Source organism: Haliaeetus albicilla, chromosome 24, assembly GCF_947461875.1.
Source record: "Haliaeetus albicilla chromosome 24, bHalAlb1.1, whole genome shotgun sequence".
NCBI lineage: Eukaryota > Metazoa > Chordata > Aves > Accipitriformes > Accipitridae > Haliaeetus > Haliaeetus albicilla.
The window spans coordinates 20,043,618-20,059,900 of NC_091506.1; the positions used below are offsets into that span (position 1 = coordinate 20,043,618).

At 68.7% G+C, this 16,283-nt stretch overlaps 2 protein-coding genes across 5 annotated transcripts; both read left to right on the plus strand.

Annotated features, from left to right (window-relative positions):
• The first annotated feature begins 1,283 nt into the window (after positions 1–1,283).
• On the plus strand, positions 1,284–9,603 carry MST1R (macrophage stimulating 1 receptor). Of its 4 annotated transcripts, none has more exons than XM_069769622.1 (21): positions 1,284–1,443; positions 1,839–3,149; positions 4,371–4,559; positions 4,642–4,767; positions 4,845–5,015; positions 5,233–5,402; positions 5,503–5,680; positions 5,764–5,909; positions 6,017–6,178; positions 6,337–6,430; positions 6,538–6,765; positions 6,850–6,996; positions 7,074–7,233; positions 7,317–7,409; positions 7,486–7,710; positions 7,791–7,871; positions 7,977–8,158; positions 8,236–8,345; positions 8,448–8,613; positions 8,697–8,833; positions 8,917–9,603. In XM_069769622.1, exons 2-21 carry the CDS (start codon positions 1,926–1,928, stop codon positions 9,179–9,181), a joined length of 4,254 nt encoding a protein of 1,417 aa, XP_069625723.1. In that variant the 5' UTR covers positions 1,284–1,443; positions 1,839–1,925; the 3' UTR covers positions 9,182–9,603. The 4 variants fall into 4 exon arrangements, with proteins under 4 accessions (XP_069625723.1, XP_069625726.1, XP_069625725.1 ...); XM_069769625.1 differs by having other exon boundaries at positions 8,923–9,603; XM_069769624.1 differs by having other exon boundaries at positions 7,489–7,710.
• A 4,012-nt stretch (positions 9,604–13,615) lies between these two features.
• Positions 13,616–14,602, plus strand: LOC138690845 (actin-like). Its single transcript, XM_069811961.1, has one exon. It carries the CDS (start codon positions 13,616–13,618, stop codon positions 14,600–14,602), a length of 987 nt encoding a protein of 328 aa, XP_069668062.1.
• Positions 14,603–16,283: the final 1,681 nt, after the last annotated feature.

The window sequence follows — 16,283 nt, forward strand, 5'->3', positions numbered from 1 at the left end:
TGTCATGTTCATGGGTGTCCACCTGGGGGGAGCCAAGCTGGGGGGGAAGTTTGGTCCAAGTTTGGGCATGATGCAGTCCAACCCCGGGGGCCTGCTGGGGGCCGGGAAAGCCGACAGGGAGCAGTGCAAGGCAGCTGGGGCTGTGCTGGCAGGAGGCAGAGCTGGCTGGAGGGTGGGAGTGGTGAAAACCCTGGGACAAGCTGGCCAGGGCCAGATAATGTTGAAACTGAGCGGGAGATGGAGGAAGGAGCTGTTGGGTAAGGCGTGGGGCCAGCGTAACTGCCGGGCCTTGCACAACGTGGGGCGGGAGCCTCGGAGGCCTGAGGCTGGCCAGGTGACAAGGGCAGGGGAACCCGTTTTCTTTCGGTGTGTTCAGCCCCTCCTGGGACCAAAGTCCCCCCGACAGCGCGAGGCAGCACCCTGCTCGGCCGGAGGAAAAGTCTGTGTGCGCAGCTGAGGCTCCACAGCCCTACTGCCCGAGGGCAACAGGGCACCGGGAGGACAAATCCGTGTGGTGCATCGGGATGTAAAGCATCTTCCTTCATCCCTGGGAACAGCAGCGAGTCCCGGCAGTGCTTGCAGCTCGTGCCACCTCAGGCAGCCCTTGATGAGGGGGGTGAAAAGGGACAGAAGACAAAGAACGGGCACAACAGAAATAACCCCCGTAGCTCTCCTCACAAAGCTGTGGCTGCCCTGGCCCTGCTCTTGCCCCCCGGCTGGAATCCCCGGTTCTGAGCCTGCTGTGCTCCCAGGAAGGCCGCCTCGCCGGCCTGGAAGTGAGTGGCAAGCATGATACCAGCACGGGCGGCTTCGGGGAAGCTGCGATTTCACGTGTCGGGGTGTCAACACGGGTGGCCCTGGGCCCGAGGGCTGCGGCAGAGGGGCCAAAGGGTGCCGACACGCCCGGACCCCACACGCACCCTGGGATGCTGGCAGCCGTCTCTCAGCCCTGGGGACCCTCCGACGGCCACCCGGTTGGCGCTGGCCCGCCAAGGCATCGCGCCGTGTCCCGACCGGGGGCCTCCGCCTCTCACCCGTGTCCCTTTTGGGCACCGTGCCCACCCAAGCTCGTCCCCCCGGGGTGCCCAGCGAACCCTCCGGGCACCTCGGCACCGTATGCTTCCCCCGGGCTCCCGGTTCCCCCGGGTATCCCCGTCCCCCCGGGCTGCGAGTGCCGGTGCCGGCCCTCGGGGAGCCCCGCAGGGCCCGGGGGCAGGGCCCTGGCCCGCCCCGGCCCGCCCCGGCCCGCCTCGCCTCCTCCGGCACGGCCCCGCTCCGCTCCGTTCCGTTCCGCCCCGGCACGGCACGGCACGGCACGGCACGGCAGCGCCCAGGTGAGGGCCCCACCGCCCGGCACGGCTCGGCACCGGACCGGACGGGACGGGGCGGTCCCGGACAGCCGGACCCGACGGGGATCCCGGCTGGGAACCGCTCCCGGCCCCGGTGAGCTGGAGCGGGGACGGGACGGGACGGGACGGGACGAACGACACGGCCCCGGGGGTTACGTCGGGGTCCCTGTCCCTGGGGGCTGGCAGGGTCCCCATTCCAGTCCCCAGGAGGGGGGTCTTGCAGGGCAGGGATGCCTCCGGGGGACAGGTAAGGGTCTGGGAGGCGGCAGCGGGCAGGATTTGTCCCCCCCTGCCGCAGGCAGTTTGGCTTCATCTCCTGCTTGCGGTATTTGGGAAGAGGTTTGGTGCGGCCGATCCTTCCCCGGTAGGTCCCGTCATCGGCTGGCCCCGGGGGACCCCGGCACCCCCTGCCCCACACACAGCTGCGGCAGTGCCCAAAGGTCCTCACCTGACTACGGCAGGTAAAACCCTTTCTCTTTCATTTCGCAGATGCAATGGTGACCCGTCCTCCATGTGTCCTGACCCCGCTCGGTGCTGAGCACCATCGATAACCCCGCACCAGCGGCACCGTGCAGCATGGGGCTGTCATGCCGCGTGTGCCTCTTGCTGGCGCTCGCCCTGGCCCCGCTGGGTGCCGACACCTGGCAGTGCCCCCGCATCCCTTACAGCTCCACCAGGAACTTCTCCGTCCCCTACACGCTGCCTGGCCTCGACGCCGGCAGCCCCGTGCAGAATGTCGCTGTCTTCGCCGACTCCACCGGCCCGGCCGCCGTCTTCGTGGCCATCCGCAACCGCATCCTGCTGGCCAGCCCCGAGCTGCGCCTCCTCTCCATCCTTGTCACTGGCCCGGTGGGCAGCGCTGAGTGTGAGATCTGCCGCCTGTGCCCGGCTGCCGCGGACGGCCCCAAGGACACGGACAACGTCCTGCTGATGCTGGACCCGCTGGAGCCATGGCTGTACAGTTGCGGCACAGCGCGGCACGGGCTGTGCTACCAGCACCAGCTGGAGGTGCGGGACGGCAAGGTGGCCATCACGACCACGCACTGCCTGTACTCGGCCACGGGCAACAGCCCTGCGTCCTGCCCCGACTGCGTGGCCAGCCCCCTGGGGACAAGTGCCACCGTGGTGGCCACCTCCTACGCTTCTTTCTTCTACCTCGGCTCCACCATCAACAGCAGTGTGGCGGCACGGTACAGCCCGCGGTCGGTGTCCGTCCGCAGGCTGAAGGGCACCTTGGACGGCTTTTCGGACGACTTCCAGTGGCTGACGGTGCTGCCGCAATACCGGGACAACTACACCATCCACTACGTGCACTCCTTCGCCGACGGGGACCACGTCTACTTCCTGACGGTGCAGCCGGAGCGGCCGGGCTCGGCAGCGTACCACACGCGCCTGGCACGGCTCAGCACCCACGAGCGCGCCCTCCGCCGCTACCGCGAGCTCATCCTCGACTGCCGCTTCGAGTCCAAGCGGCGGCGGCGGCGGCGGCACGGCGGCGAGGAGGACGCCGAGCGGGATGTCGCCTACAACGTGCTGCAGGCAGCCCACGCCACCCGCCCCGGCGCCCGCCTGGCCCGTGACCTCGGCATCAATGACACCGACACGGTGCTCTTCGGCGCCTTTGCCGAGAGCCGGCTGGAGAGCCGGGTGCCGCGGGAGAACTCGGCCGTCTGCGCCTTCCCCCTCCGCCTCCTCAACCAGGCCATAGAGGAGGGCATGGAGAAGTGCTGCGGCACCGGGCACCAGCCGCTGCTGCGGGGGCTCAGCTTCTTCCAACCGGTGGAGTACTGCCCGCACAACGTGAGTCCTCCGCCCCGTGCCGCGTCTGTCCCGGTGGGCCTGGGGGTTGGCTGGGACGCGGGGAGGTGGATCCGGGATGCTGGGAAGCACTGGCAAAGCGGGGTGGACCGGGGCGGGGGGGGGAGAACGGCGTCACCCAGGTGTGAGTCAGCCCCGCCAGCCGCCCGCTGCCTATCGCAGGGCCCGCTGCGTTTCGCCAACCCTGGCCGCACCGAGGAGGCAGGGTGCTGGCATGGATCCGGTTGCGCGCCCCACCCCACGCACCCTGTGCTCGCCCGCGCCGGGTGCCGCAGACACATGTCCCAGCGCATGGGCGCACCACTGCTTGCCATGCATCGGGCCAAAAGTCCCTCTCCTCGGCGTGGCTTCCCCGGGGAACGCCGGCTCTGGTCCCACGGTGACTGTCCCCGGCGCTGGGTCGTTGACGGCCACCCTCTCCAGGGACGCTGGGAAGCCACAGGGCCTCGGTGCTTCCCTGGCCAGGGTGCGTCGGGTGCCCAGCCGCTCCTGCCTTGCCCCCCCCCCGGGCCCCGGGGCCACCGCCTTCTCTGGGCAAATAAACCGCAGGCGGAAGCGCAATTAGTCACCGGGGTTTCTTGTCTGCCGCAGCCGTGGGGCAGGAACGCCGTGTCCCAGGGACAAGCTCCAGCACGGGCGGGATGGGCGGGCACCCCGGCAGGGCCCCCTCTGCAGGCAGGGTCCCAGCAAGCACCCGTGACACGAGTTTTGGAGTTCTCAGCCAGGCGCGGGGCAAGGTGCAGCCAAATCCCTTCCTCTTCCTGTGCGCGGAGCAGACGGCTCACTGCCGCTGACTCACGCCACTGGCAGGGTGAGCCAGGGGGCGATCCCCAGCCCCCGTGCATCGGTGGGGGGCCAGTGGGGACCCCCTGGCGCCTGGGGTCCCCCTTCATCCCCAGCCCCCCACTGAGCCCTGGGGACGGGGTGCGCTGGTTTTGGGGTGCTCGCCGAGCGGTGCCGGCACGGATAACCACATCCAGATGGGGTGGGAGGGGAGGGCAGGATCTGACGCTGTGCGGGGGCTGTGGGAGGGGCTGCGGATGTGTTCTTTCCCCAAAAATTTTCCCAGCCTGGAAGGGAGCTTAGGCAATCAGGTGCTCCCCAGAGTATCTTGTGGCTGGAGCTGGTGCCCACCCACGAGGGTATGGGGGGATTGGGCTGCTGGGGCTGGCTTCAAGGCACCCACACCACACTTGGCCACAGGTGAACCTCTCGGCACCAGTGGCCAACACCAGCTGTTGGGACCAGCCCACCCTCGTTCCCGCTGCCTCCCATAAGGTGGACCTGTTCAATGGGCACCTGGCCGGCGTCCTCCTCACCTCCATCTTCGTCACCGCCCTGGGGGATGTCACCGTGGCCCACCTGGGCACAGCAGAGGGACGCATCTTCCAGGTGGGATGGGGGGGCCGGGTGGTGTGGGGTGCTCCCAGCGGCACGTGGGGCGTGCTCAGCCCCCTGCTCTGCCCCGCTGCAGATGGTGCTCCAGCGCTCCAGCTCCTACCTCCTCACCTTGGCCAACTTCTCCCTGGGGGAGCCGGGGCCGGTGCGGGGTGCCATGGGGCTGCAGAGCCACTCGCTGTTCTTCGCTGCTGGCACCAAGGTGAGCGGGGGTCCTGGGGGGTCCAGAGTGGGCGCTGAGCCCCACGTGCCCCGCTTGCCTCCGCTCTCTGTCCTCAGGTGTGGCGCCTGAACGTCACCGGTCCTGGCTGCCGCCACTTCTCCACGTGCCAGCGCTGCCTGCGAGCTGAGCGCTTCATGGGCTGCGGCTGGTGCGGGGATGGGTGCACGCGCCGCCACGAGTGCGCCGGCCCCTGGGTCCAGGACAGCTGCCCACCCGTCCTCACCGACGTAGGTCTGCGCCGCCGTCTCCCCCGCTCCCCACATCTCCCAAGCACTCAGATGGGGAGGGAGGTGGCAAATGGGGTGGCACGTCGTGGGACCTTTGCTTTGTCCAGAGACCCCCTCCCCGGGATGGGTGCCGTGCCCCCCGGGGAAGGGGCTTTCCAGACCCACAACTGTCACCAGGCTTTTGGGGCTCAGGGTGACACAGGTGCCTCTCCCGCAGTTCCACCCCCGGAGTGCCCCACTGCGGGGCCGGACGCGGGTGACGCTCTGCGGCATGACATTCCGCTCCCACTTGGACCTCTACCCCCGCCACAGCCCCCCCGGTGCTTACCGGGTGGCGGTGGGCCGGCGAGGCTGCACGGTGCTGCCGGAGGAGAGCAAGAGCCACAGGTGCGCGGCGGTGCCAGGGACGGGGGGAAACAGCAGCAGAGAGGGGTCTGGGGCTGCCCCCCCCCCAGCCTGGGGCTGACCCCCCATCATCGCCCCACAGGCCCCTGCCCACCTCCCGCCGCAAGGACTTTGTGGACGTGCTGGTGTGTGAGCTGGAGCCGGGGGGCCCGAAGGCAGCGGGGGGCCCGGCTGATGTGGTGCTCACCGTGGAGGAACCCACTGGACCCTCCAGCTTCCATGTCCACGGCTCCGCCACCCTCGGCGGCTTCGTCTTCGTGGTACGGCCCTGCGCTGGCGGTCCGGGGTTTGGGTGGGTGGGTTTGGCTCACCCACCCACGCCACCGACCCCATCTCTGCCCAGGACCCCCGCATCAGCACCCTGCACCCCCCGTTTGGCCCCCGGGGGGGTGGCACCCACCTCTCCCTGCGTGGCACCCACCTCTCAGCGGGGAGCAGCTGGCGGGTGATGGTCAACGGCTCCGAGTGCCCCCTGGTCGGGCAGCCCAGGTACGCCCCTGCCTTGCCCCCACCAGGCACAGCGGGGTCCCTGGCTCGGGGATGGGCATGGGACCCCCCCCCGCAGTGCCCTCCAGCCATGGCTGCCATGTCCCCAGGCAGGGCGAGGAGGCAATTCGGTGCACGACTCCCGCCACCGGTGGCCTGGGCTCAGCCCAGGTGGCCCTGTGGATTGACGGGGAGGAGTTCCTGGCCCCTCTGCCCTTCCAGTACCGCCCCGACCCCTTCGTTTCGGCCATCGATCCCAGCTGCAGCTATGAGTGAGTGCGTGGGCTCCCTTCCCATGGGGGGAACAGCACTGGCTTCCCCACCGCCCCGGCCAGGCTGGACGAGGTGCTGGGGTCCGCATGCACCCCAGGGACCACATGCGCCCTGGGGACCACGTGGACCCTGGAGCCCTGACCCCTGCTCGCTGCAGGGGCTCGATACTCACCGTCATCGGCACCCACCTGGACTCGGTGTATCGCGCCAAGATCCACTTTGAAGCCGGCGGCGTGAGGACCGAAGCCGTGGTAAGCGCCGGAGCAGGAGGCCGTCACCCCCCCACCCCGGCCCTACCCTGCCCGCCCCAGCGCCGGGCACGGTGCCGCGCTGGCACCCAGCTTCCCCCTGCCCGTAGGAGTGCGAGGGCCCGCGGGCGCCGGAGCGGCTGCTGTGCCAAAGCCCAGCCTTCCCCTTCGAGACCAAGGTGGAGACGGCGCTGGGGAACCTGAGCGTGCTGCTGGACGGTGCCGCTGGCCGCCAGCTCTTCCGCCTCCGCTACTACCCCCGGCCCAAGGTCTTCCACTGGGAGCAGGAGGGTGGGCGCCTCCGCCTCAAGCCCGGCGACGACGAGATAGAGGTGGACGTACGTGGGGCAGCGGGGTGAGCCAGGGTGGGGGGGGGGTCCCGCTGCCGGGACCCCCGGGCTCAGGGCGCTGTGTCCGGGCAGCAATTGGGGCTGGATGCTGTGGCCACCTGCATGAACATCACCATGACGGTGGGGGGCTGGGACTGCCACCCCAACGTGTTGAAGAACGAGGTGACGTGCCGCCTGCCCCGTGACCTGCGCCTGCCCCCGGCCGGGGCCCCCGTGGAGGTAGGCACCCCCCTGGGTGGGCGTCCCCCCGCCTCGGTGTCCCCCACCCCGTCCCCACTGAGCCCCTGCTCGCCCAGATCTGCGTGAATGGTGCCTGCGAGGCGCTGGGCTGGGTGCTGCCCCCCCCAGCCTCGCTGGACCTGGCTGCCAGCCTGGCCCTGGGCACCGGTGTCACCTTCCTGGTCTGCTGCATCCTGGCCGCCGTGCTGCTCCGCTGGCGCTGGAGGAAGAGAAGGGGTGAGTGCCACGCTCGTCGGGCACCCCATTGCTCCCTGGTCCCCTGCCGCACCGCCCCCCGCCCACCCCACCGCTGCCCGCAGGGACGGAGAACCTGGAGCTGCTGGTGCAGCCCGGCCGCGGTGATCCCCCCGCCACCACCCAGCGGCCCGGCGTCGACTACAGGGAGGTGCTGGGTAAGTGGGTGGTCACCGGTGGGTGGTGGGGTGCTGGGTGCCTGCCCAGCCCTCACCCTGCCTCCGCCTGTCCCAGCAGTGCTGCCCGTGGCAGGCAGTCCTGGCCCAGTGGGGACCCGGGCACGCTTCGCCGGCACCGGTGCCAGCACCGGCGTGGTGGGTGGTGGCTCCCCCGTGCCCCTGCTCAGGGCCACATCCTGCTGCCTGGAGGACCTGAGGCCGGAGCTGCTGGAGGAGGTGAAGGACATCCTCATCCCCGAGGAGCGGCTCGTCACCCACCGCCACCAGGTCATCGGCAAAGGTGACGCCGCACCCCGATTTGGCTTTGACATCACCCGCTCGCCATGCGCGGTGCCAGCTTCATGCCACCTGTCCCCGCAGGGCACTTCGGCAGCGTATACCACGGCACCTACACGGACCCGCTGCTGGGCGACCTCCACTGTGCCGTCAAGTCCCTGCACCGTGAGTAGCGCCCGCTCCCGCCGTGCGGTCCTGCGGCACGGTCTTACGGCGCGGTCCCACGGCACGGCACAGCAGCAGGGCGCCCCACGGCTCGGCTCTCGGCAGGCATCACGGACGTGGAGGAGGTGGAGGAGTTCCTACGCGAGGGCATCCTCATGAAGAGCTTCCACCACCCCCAGGTGCTCTCGCTGCTGGGGGTGTGCCTGCCCCGCCACGGGCTGCCCCTCGTCGTCCTGCCCTACATGCGCCATGGGGACCTGCGCCACTTCATCCGCGCCCAGGAGCGGGTAGGGGGTACCCTTGGGGGTGGGGTGGAATATGTTGGGGGGCCAAGGTCACCCCGCTCACCACTCCTACCCCGCAGAGCCCCACGGTGAAGGATCTCATCGGCTTCGGGCTGCAGGTGGCCCTGGGCATGGAGTACCTGGCCCAGAAGAAGTTTGTGCATCGGGATCTGGCGGCCAGGAACTGCATGTGAGTGCGGCCGTACCCGCCGGAGCCCTGCCATGGGGTCACCCTGTGGCCATGGGGGGTGCTGCCTGATGGCCGCCCCCCCCGCAAAACTCTGTCCCGCAGGCTGGATGAAACACTGACGGTGAAGGTGGCCGACTTCGGGCTGGCGCGGGATGTGTTCGGCAAGGAGTACTACAGCATCCAGCGGCACCGCCACGCCAAGCTGCCCGTCAAGTGGATGGCACTGGAGAGCCTCCAGACCCAAAAATTCACCACCAAGTCAGATGTGGTAGGCACAACCCCTGTCCCTGTCCCCTGACCTCTGTCCCCATCCCACCCGCCCCCCCCCCATGGTGGCTTTCTGCTCGGCAGTGGTCCTTCGGGGTGCTCATGTGGGAGCTGCTGACACGGGGGGCATCGCCGTACCCTGGGGTGGACCCCTACGACATGGCCAGCTATCTGCTGCGGGGGAGACGCCTTCCGCAGCCCTGCCACTGCCCTGACACCCTGTGAGTGGGGCTGGGGGGTGGGCAGGGTGGTGGGGTGGGTTGGTCCTGGGGGGCCACTGGTGCTGACGGGGGTGTCGGGGCAGGTACAGGGTGCTGCTGAGCTGCTGGGCACCGGCGCCTGAGGAGAGGCCATCCTTCACGGGGCTGGTGGGCGAGCTGGAGCATGTCCTGGCCACGCTGGAGGGCGAGCACTATGTCAACCTGGCCGTCACCTACGTCAATCTGGAGTGTGGCCCTCCCTTTCCCCCTGCCCCCCTGGGGCAGCTGCCTGATGGCGAGGATGAGGATGAGGATAACGAGGAGGAGGAGGAAGAGGAGGAAGAGGAGGAGGACACATCCATGTGCTGATGCGGTGCCCTGCACTGTGGGGGCTCCTGGACCCCCATACACCACGGGCACGCTCTCCCTAGGAGGGTTGCGGTGTGCAGCCAGGTGTTACGGGACACCCTCCCTATGGGATGGGTGCTGGGAGGCAGCCGGGTCCTGTGGGGTGCTTTCCCACGGATCACACCCGGACCCCGCTGGGTGCTGCCCGGGCTTGGTCCCACGCCATGGGCTGCCTGCACTGGCTGGGTGCTGGGACGCTCAGCCCCACGCCGGTGAGGCTGTGCCGTGGGGTCTGGGGCTCAGCCCCACAGCAGCTGGGTGCCACGGAGCCCCGGGCTCAGCCCCAGTGGGTGCCATGGGGTGGCTTTGCCCACCCAGGTGTCCCATGGGGTTTCCAGCCCCTTGACTGCTCGAATCACTCATTAAAACCTAATTATATTTGTTCCCAGGCTGGGGCTGTGTCTTTGAGGGGGGCCATGCCCCAGGTTGGCAGCACCCCTGTACCCCTGCGGGGGGGGAGGGGGGATGTGCTCCCCACTCCGGGTTCCCACCCCCTCGGGGCACCCACCTCACGGGGGGCACGGGTGAGGGTGCACCCACCATTCCCGTGCCAGCCACGGGAGGGCACCTGCACACCGGTGCTGGCGTGGCCACCCTGGGCACCATCCCCCATGGCCCCGCTCGCCGGCGATGCCAAATGGCAGCGGGTGCCAAGCCGTGGCCCTCGCCTCTGCCCCCTTACCTGGGCGGTTGGGGCCATGGTGGGGAGGTGGCATCTCACTGGGTACGGCCCTTTCCACCCTCTTCAGCTGCGGCTAAATATAACCCTGGTGGCTGTGCCAACGGCTCTGCCAGCCACGTGGGCTCTGCCAGCCACGTGGGCTCTGCCAGCCAGGTGGGCTCGAGGCACCTGCCTGGCTGTGGGGCCAGGGTGGCTGTGGGGCGTGAGATGGTGTGGGGACCACCACGCTTTTGGGCGCGGGGTGATGGTGCCCCTGGGATCCTGCTGCCTAGGGTGTGGGTCACGGTGCCCCGGGATCACGGCATGATGGGTGCCTGGGATCACGGTGCCCACGGGATCATGATGCTCCTGGGATGATGGGTGCCTGGGCATGGGATCAGGGTGCCCTTGGGTTCACGGGTGCCTGGCCATGGGATTACAGTGTCCCTGGCACTGAGGCGCCCATGGGACCACAGTGCCCAGGACACGCAATCACAGCAGTGGACACAGCGGTGGACACAGTGGCGGACACAGTGGCATCCAGCCCATAGTACAGCCCAGTGCTGCCTGCTTTTGGGCACTGCTACCCACCCTGCCTGCCTGCACACGGTCCTGGCGCGGCACACTGAACCGGCTTTGGGGCTGCTGCATGGTGACCAAGCATCATTACCAGCTTCACTTAATTGCAGCCTAACTGCTTTAGCCACTGCCTGTGCAGAGGATGGTGCATCTTGTGCCCCAGGGCATGCCCAGAGGCTGGAATTGGGACTCCCCAGGAGCAGGGGAGAGCAGCTGAGCCCCCCACCAATGCCTGCTGCCAGATGAGCCACCTTTCTCCGCTCCTTTTGCTGGCAGTGGCAGCAGATGTCACATCTGTAAGGAGCTCTTCCCGATGAGGATGTCCCCTCCGCTCCAATTCTGGGGCAAAAATCCCCTAGAACAAGAAACTGGAAAAGAGGAGGGGGCCGGTGATGGGCATCACCCCCTGGGTGCACGTCCAGAGCTTGGGGTGGGGGCAAGGGCAGGGTTTGGGGATGGGCAGGGGATGCTGAAACATGCCCCAGCCCCGCAGCCGTGGGCAGCTCCGCTCCCCGGTCCGTGGCCAGCCACGCAGGTCCTGTAGCCGGCACCAGCTTTAAATAAAACCTCCTGGGCTGCTCATTAAGCGGCGCCGGAGCCCGGGGCCGCGTCAGCTCCCATCAGCCAAGCTGTCTGTCTCCGCCAGCACCTCGCACCTGCATGGCTCTGCTGCTACTTGCAGGAGGATATTTTTAGCGCAGCTGGGTTCCAGCATCCTGCAGTCAGGGGTTCCGCCGGAACGGTGCCTCAGTTTCCCCACGGTGGGGCCGAACTGCTCCCCTGGCCTAGGTTTTGGGGTGGCTGTGCCCCCTGGCATGGGTGCCGGCCCTGCCCACGTGAGGCCAAGCAACACCATTTCGGCTACGCTGCCAAGTTGCTGTGGCAACGGGAAGGGCCCAGCACCATGCGGTTATTAGGGCTGGATCAGAAACAGGAGGTGCTGGGGGATGCTGGGCACCAGTGCTGGGGGATGCTGGGTGCCAGGGGTGCAGCTGGGGTGGCCGGCTGGGCACTACCAGCAGCTGGGATGCAGGGATGGATGGATGGATGGATGGATGGATGGATGGATGGTTGGACAGGCACCCTGGGTGTTGCCCTCCTCAGCACAGGGCAGGGTGGGTGCCCAGGGCTGTGGTTGGGTGATAGATGGGTGCCAGACCCGCTGTCCTGTGACATGGGGGGCAGCCCTGGGGGCACCCCACAAGAGCAGGGCTGTCAGTGCCCTGTGGTGGGGCGGCGCAGCGAACTGCTCATTAGCTGACGAGGCTCGCGTGGTTACTGTGACGTGTGTGAGGAGGGCCCCTGCCTTAGGCTGCAACCCCCCCCCAAATGTGCTTGCAGAGATGACAGATTTCATGCTAATACGCATTTATCCTGCCCTAATTACGCTGTGGGAGGTGAGGAGCGAGCGCCTGGCCTTTAACACCACGAGCTGGCAAGTGCCCACCCCTGCCTGCCCCTGCCTGCTGCTGCCAGCCAGGATCGGCGTTGGTGCGGCGCACACCGCCACGGCACAGGGGACAGGCAGGGGGACCTCGCAGGGTGGCATCTCACCCGGCACCTGGCACCCCTGCCCCAGCTGGGGGGGTCTCAGAGGTGCTACGTGGGCACGGGTGGGCACCCAAGGGTGGGCAATGGGTAAGTGACACCCTAAGGTGCTGCATGGCTGGGCATGGTTGGTGGAGCACTTGGTTGAGCCATGGGCATGTGCGGCCCTGCCGCGCCGTGCCGTGCCATGCCGTGCCATGCCGTGCCATGCCACGTCGTGCCGTGCCCACCCGCCACGGCTGCGGCAGAGCACCGGCGTCCCGCCTCGGCAGCGCGCCTTGCACACACAGCACTTTAAATGTTTTATTTGGGGAAAGTGCTGTCGTTAGCAGGGATTAATTATTAAAATCAGAGCCATCTATAAAACATGAGTGGCCGCGCGCAGGGCTGCGGGCGCACAGGCAGAGCCAGGCATGGTCCCGCTGCCGGCAGCGCCCGGGGACGTGCTGCGACGGCGTTTGCCGGTGCTGCCGCAATGGCACCTCGCACTGGTGGCGGTTTTGGGCTCCTCATGGCAAAGCGGGTGCAAAGACCGGGTGCAGGCAGCGGGTGCCACCCAGGTGGGCAGCCTGCCCCGCTTTTACCTTGCCGCGGCCCACCGGGCAGCCCGGGGTGGGGGCTGGATTGGAGATGGGCAAAATTGTGCCAAATCAGCGTTTGAGCGAAGCAGTGGTCTCTGGCGTCAGCCGGCCCGGCAAGAGGTGGCAGGAGGCAGCAGGCAGCGCCGAGCTGTTTTTAGCGGCTGCCGGCGTGCTGGGGAGCGGGCGTGAAGAGCGGCTGCCGCGGCACCGCGGTGCCATTTTTAGAAACCGGCAAGTTTTGCTAATGATGCCTGCGAGCGGTGGGGGGAGGCTGCCCGTACCCTGGCCCCCGCTGCCTGCACCCCGGGCAGGCTGCGTGTCCGGCCCCGGCGGCCAGCCCTGTCCCTCTGTCCTCCCCACCTGGTTCTGGCACCCGTATCTGGGGGGCACCCACACTGCCCGCGGCACCCCTGCACCCATCTGGGGCTCTGCTGGCCCCCGGGGAGCTTTGGTGGACCCTGGGGATCTCTGCTGGTCTCTGAGGAGTTTCAGTGGTCTGTGGGGATCTCTGCTGGTCCCTGGGGAGCTTTGGTGGCCTCCAGGGAGCTCTGCTGGCCCCCAAGCAGCTTTTCTTTACCCTGAAGCCTTCCAGCCTATAAGGCACATCTTTTTCTCCTTTTTCTGCCCCCGAGACAGCATCCGCCCTTGGCTGGGGAGACTCGCCCCATCTCGGCGCCCAGTCAGGACCTGTGCCAGCCACGTCCCGGTCTCAGTCCTGGTCCTGGTCCTGGTCCTGGTCCTGGTCCCAGTCCTCTCGCTGGGGGCCAGTTCTCTCCTAGTGAGGAGCCCCACTCGATTTGCACATGAAACTCCTCGCCCTGCGCAGCCTCCCCATGCCCTCGTCCCTGTGGCCGCAGGTACTGCCCCAGGGAGACTCAGGGGACCCCCAAAGGTCTTCCAGTGGGAAGGGGAACCAAACCCCCATGCAATGGATGATGTCACCACTGTGATGCAGGCAGTTGCTATGGTGATTGACCCCACACACACCAGGCAGGGCTCCAGGGACCAGAGCCAGCCCTGGATGCAATGGGGACCAAGCCGGTGGAGAGGTACAAGGCTTTGTGTGCCGTCGTCATCGACACGGGGACGGGCCACACCAGGAGCGGGCTGGCCGGGGACGAGCAGCCGCGGTCGGTGGTGCCCAGCCGGGCGGGGGGCAGCCCCGTCCTCACCCACGGCGTGGTCACCGACTGGGACGGGCTGGAGGAGCTGTGGCACCGAATCCTCTACCAGGAGCTGGGCGTCTGCCCCGAGGAGGTGGCGGTGCTGGCCACGGACGCCCCGCTCTCTCCCATCGCCAACCGGGAGAAGGTGGCCGAGCTACTCTTCGAGGGCTTCGGGGTGCCGGCCATGCTGGTGCTGCCCCGCTCCCTGCTCGCCGCCTACTCCTACGGCCACACCGCCGGCGTGGTGGTGGGCTCCGGTGCCGGCACCTCCTACGCGGCGGGGGTGCGGGAGGGCTACGCACTGCCCCACGCCACCTTCCGCCTCGACGTGGCCGGGGACGCCCTCACCCTCTACCTGGGCCGGCTGCTGGGGTCCCGCGGGGTCCACCTCGACGCCGACCCCCTGCGCCGCTTGAAGGAGACCTGCTGCTGTGCCCTGCCGGGGGCCGGGGGGGCCCAGCCCCTCACCCCCCCCGGCACCTCAGGGCTGCTCCTGGGGGACGAGCGGTTCCGTTGCTCCGAGGCGCTGCTGGCTCCCACCGCCCTGGGGCTGCCGGGGCCGGGGCTGCTGGAGCAGGCGGCCCTCAGCCTGCGCCGGTGCGGGGGCGTCCCCGGCCGCCCCCCGCCTCGCCTGCTGCTGGCGGGGGGTACCACGCTGCTGCGCGGCTTCGCCGAGCGCCTGGCCGCCGAGCTGGGGGTGCCCCCCGAGGCCGCCCCCCGCCGCCGCGCGGCCGCCTGGCTGGGCGGCTCGCTGGCCGCCTCCCTCGACGCCTTCCAGGGCGCGTGGGTGCCGCGGGACGCCTACGGGGAGGGCGGCCCCGCCGCCGTGCACCCCCGCTGCTGCTGACCCCAAATAAAAGGCCGGGAGTGGCGCTGGGTGGCTGCGACCCCTTTTTTTCTTTGCTCCCCCCCGCCAGCCCCCCGAAAGGAGGGACGGGGTTTATTTGGCCCCGTTGCCAGGCCAACGCACGCAATTATCGCTGATTGCCTGGCGGTTGCCATGGCGATGGCGAGCACGCAGGGATGCGGTGCCGCGTGGCGCTTGAGTCACGGACACGCTGCACCCCCCCTCTCCCTGCTGCACCCCACCGCACCCCCACCGCGAAACCCCCCCGGTGCCGGCCTGCCAGGCTGGGCTGGCCCTGCACCCCCTCCACCCCGCCTGGGGTAGAGGGGTACGGCCGGGTGTCCCCCATCCCGTGTCCCCCCACCCAAGGCAGAGGGGTACGGCCAGGTGCCCCCAGCCCTGGCACCCCCTCCTCGGGCAGCCGGGGCTTACTCACTGCAGGGGTCCTGCGGGAAATGTCACCCCAGACCTGCCACGTCCCCCTGCACCCGGTTCTGGGCTCACTGCGGGACAGTGGGAAGGGCGGTGGGTGCACGGGGCAGCGGGTGCATGGGGTGGGGGGTGCACAGGGCACTGGGTGCACGGGGCGGTGGGTGCACGGGGCAGTGGTGAGCAGGGCAGCAGGGCAGGGCATAGCAGGGGTGAACGCTGTTGGGTTCAGCAGAGCCCATCACCTCAAAATGGGGCACGGGGTGGCCCAAGATCTGAACCAGAGCCGGGGCCAGGAGGGGAGCAGGGGGCAGCGATGGGACCCCGGGGCAGTTCTGCCACAGGCAGGAGACTGGTGCCAGGAGGTGATGGGTGCAAGCCGGGCCGAGGGGTGCTGGAGGAACGCCGTCCTGTCCCCTCTGCCATGAGCCGCCACCGGGCAGCCCCGAGCCGCGCCAGGCGCCTGCCGGGTAATTGTGAGTTACGCTCCAGGTTCCCGCGAGGTGCAAAGATTAATAATGGTGCCGCGCTGCTGCCAGCCGGTATGATTAAACTCTTGATTAGAAGCTCAAACTACAGTGCCCTGCTAATTCCCCTGCTCTCACGCGCCGTTAATTACCCGGCACGGGTGGCGGTGGGCCCAGGGCTCACACGGCTCGGTGCCCTGCAGGGGACGGGCGCATGGGGTGCCCTGGGCTGTCTCCGCCTTGGGGTGCTGGCCGGTTTCCCTGTGCACAGAGGGGAGATGCTGGCTTTGGGGATGGGCCCCCGGTGTCCCCTGTCCATGGGCCTGCCCAACCCGGGCTCGGGGGGCGGTGGATCCCAGGAGAGGTTGGCCATACCCCCATGGCAGCTCAGGCCGGTGTGGGCTGGGCGGTTTTGGGGAAATTGGGTTTGGCGGGTGCAGGGGTGGGAGGGGAGGCGAGAGGGGGTGCAGCTCGGAAGCGGCACCATATGGGCCGCAAATGCCAGCACGCAGCACGCAGCCATTTGGGAGGCTCTGCACACGCGGCTGCGTTTCGTGAGGAGTGAGGTGCTCCGGGGGCTGGGGGAAGGGGCTGGGGGCCCTGCTGCGACCCCAGGGCCATGCTGCCCGCCCCGGGCTGGGCACCATGCCCAGGCTGCAGGCAGAGTTAAGGGTATTAGGGTGGCTGATTTCTTACCCCTTTCTTGCCCCTGGGCCATGGGACACAGACAATCGCTGTCCATGGGGGAGCGAGCAGGGCCTTTGGCCCCACAGCTGGGGAAAGAG

Coding starts and splice junctions, on each gene's coding strand:
- MST1R (XM_069769622.1), top strand. CDS start 1,926: ATGGGGCTGTCATGCCGCGTGTGCCTCTTGCTGGCGCTCGCCCTGGCC. Junction 5,910..6,016: donor CCCCTGGTCGGGCAGCCCAG/GTACGCCCCTGC, acceptor CCATGTCCCCAG/GCAGGGCGAGGAGGCAATTC. Junction 6,431..6,537: donor GCGTGAGGACCGAAGCCGTG/GTAAGCGCCGGA, acceptor CCCTGCCCGTAG/GAGTGCGAGGGCCCGCGGGC.
- LOC138690845 (XM_069811961.1), top strand. CDS start 13,616: ATGGGGACCAAGCCGGTGGAGAGGTACAAGGCTTTGTGTGCCGTCGTC.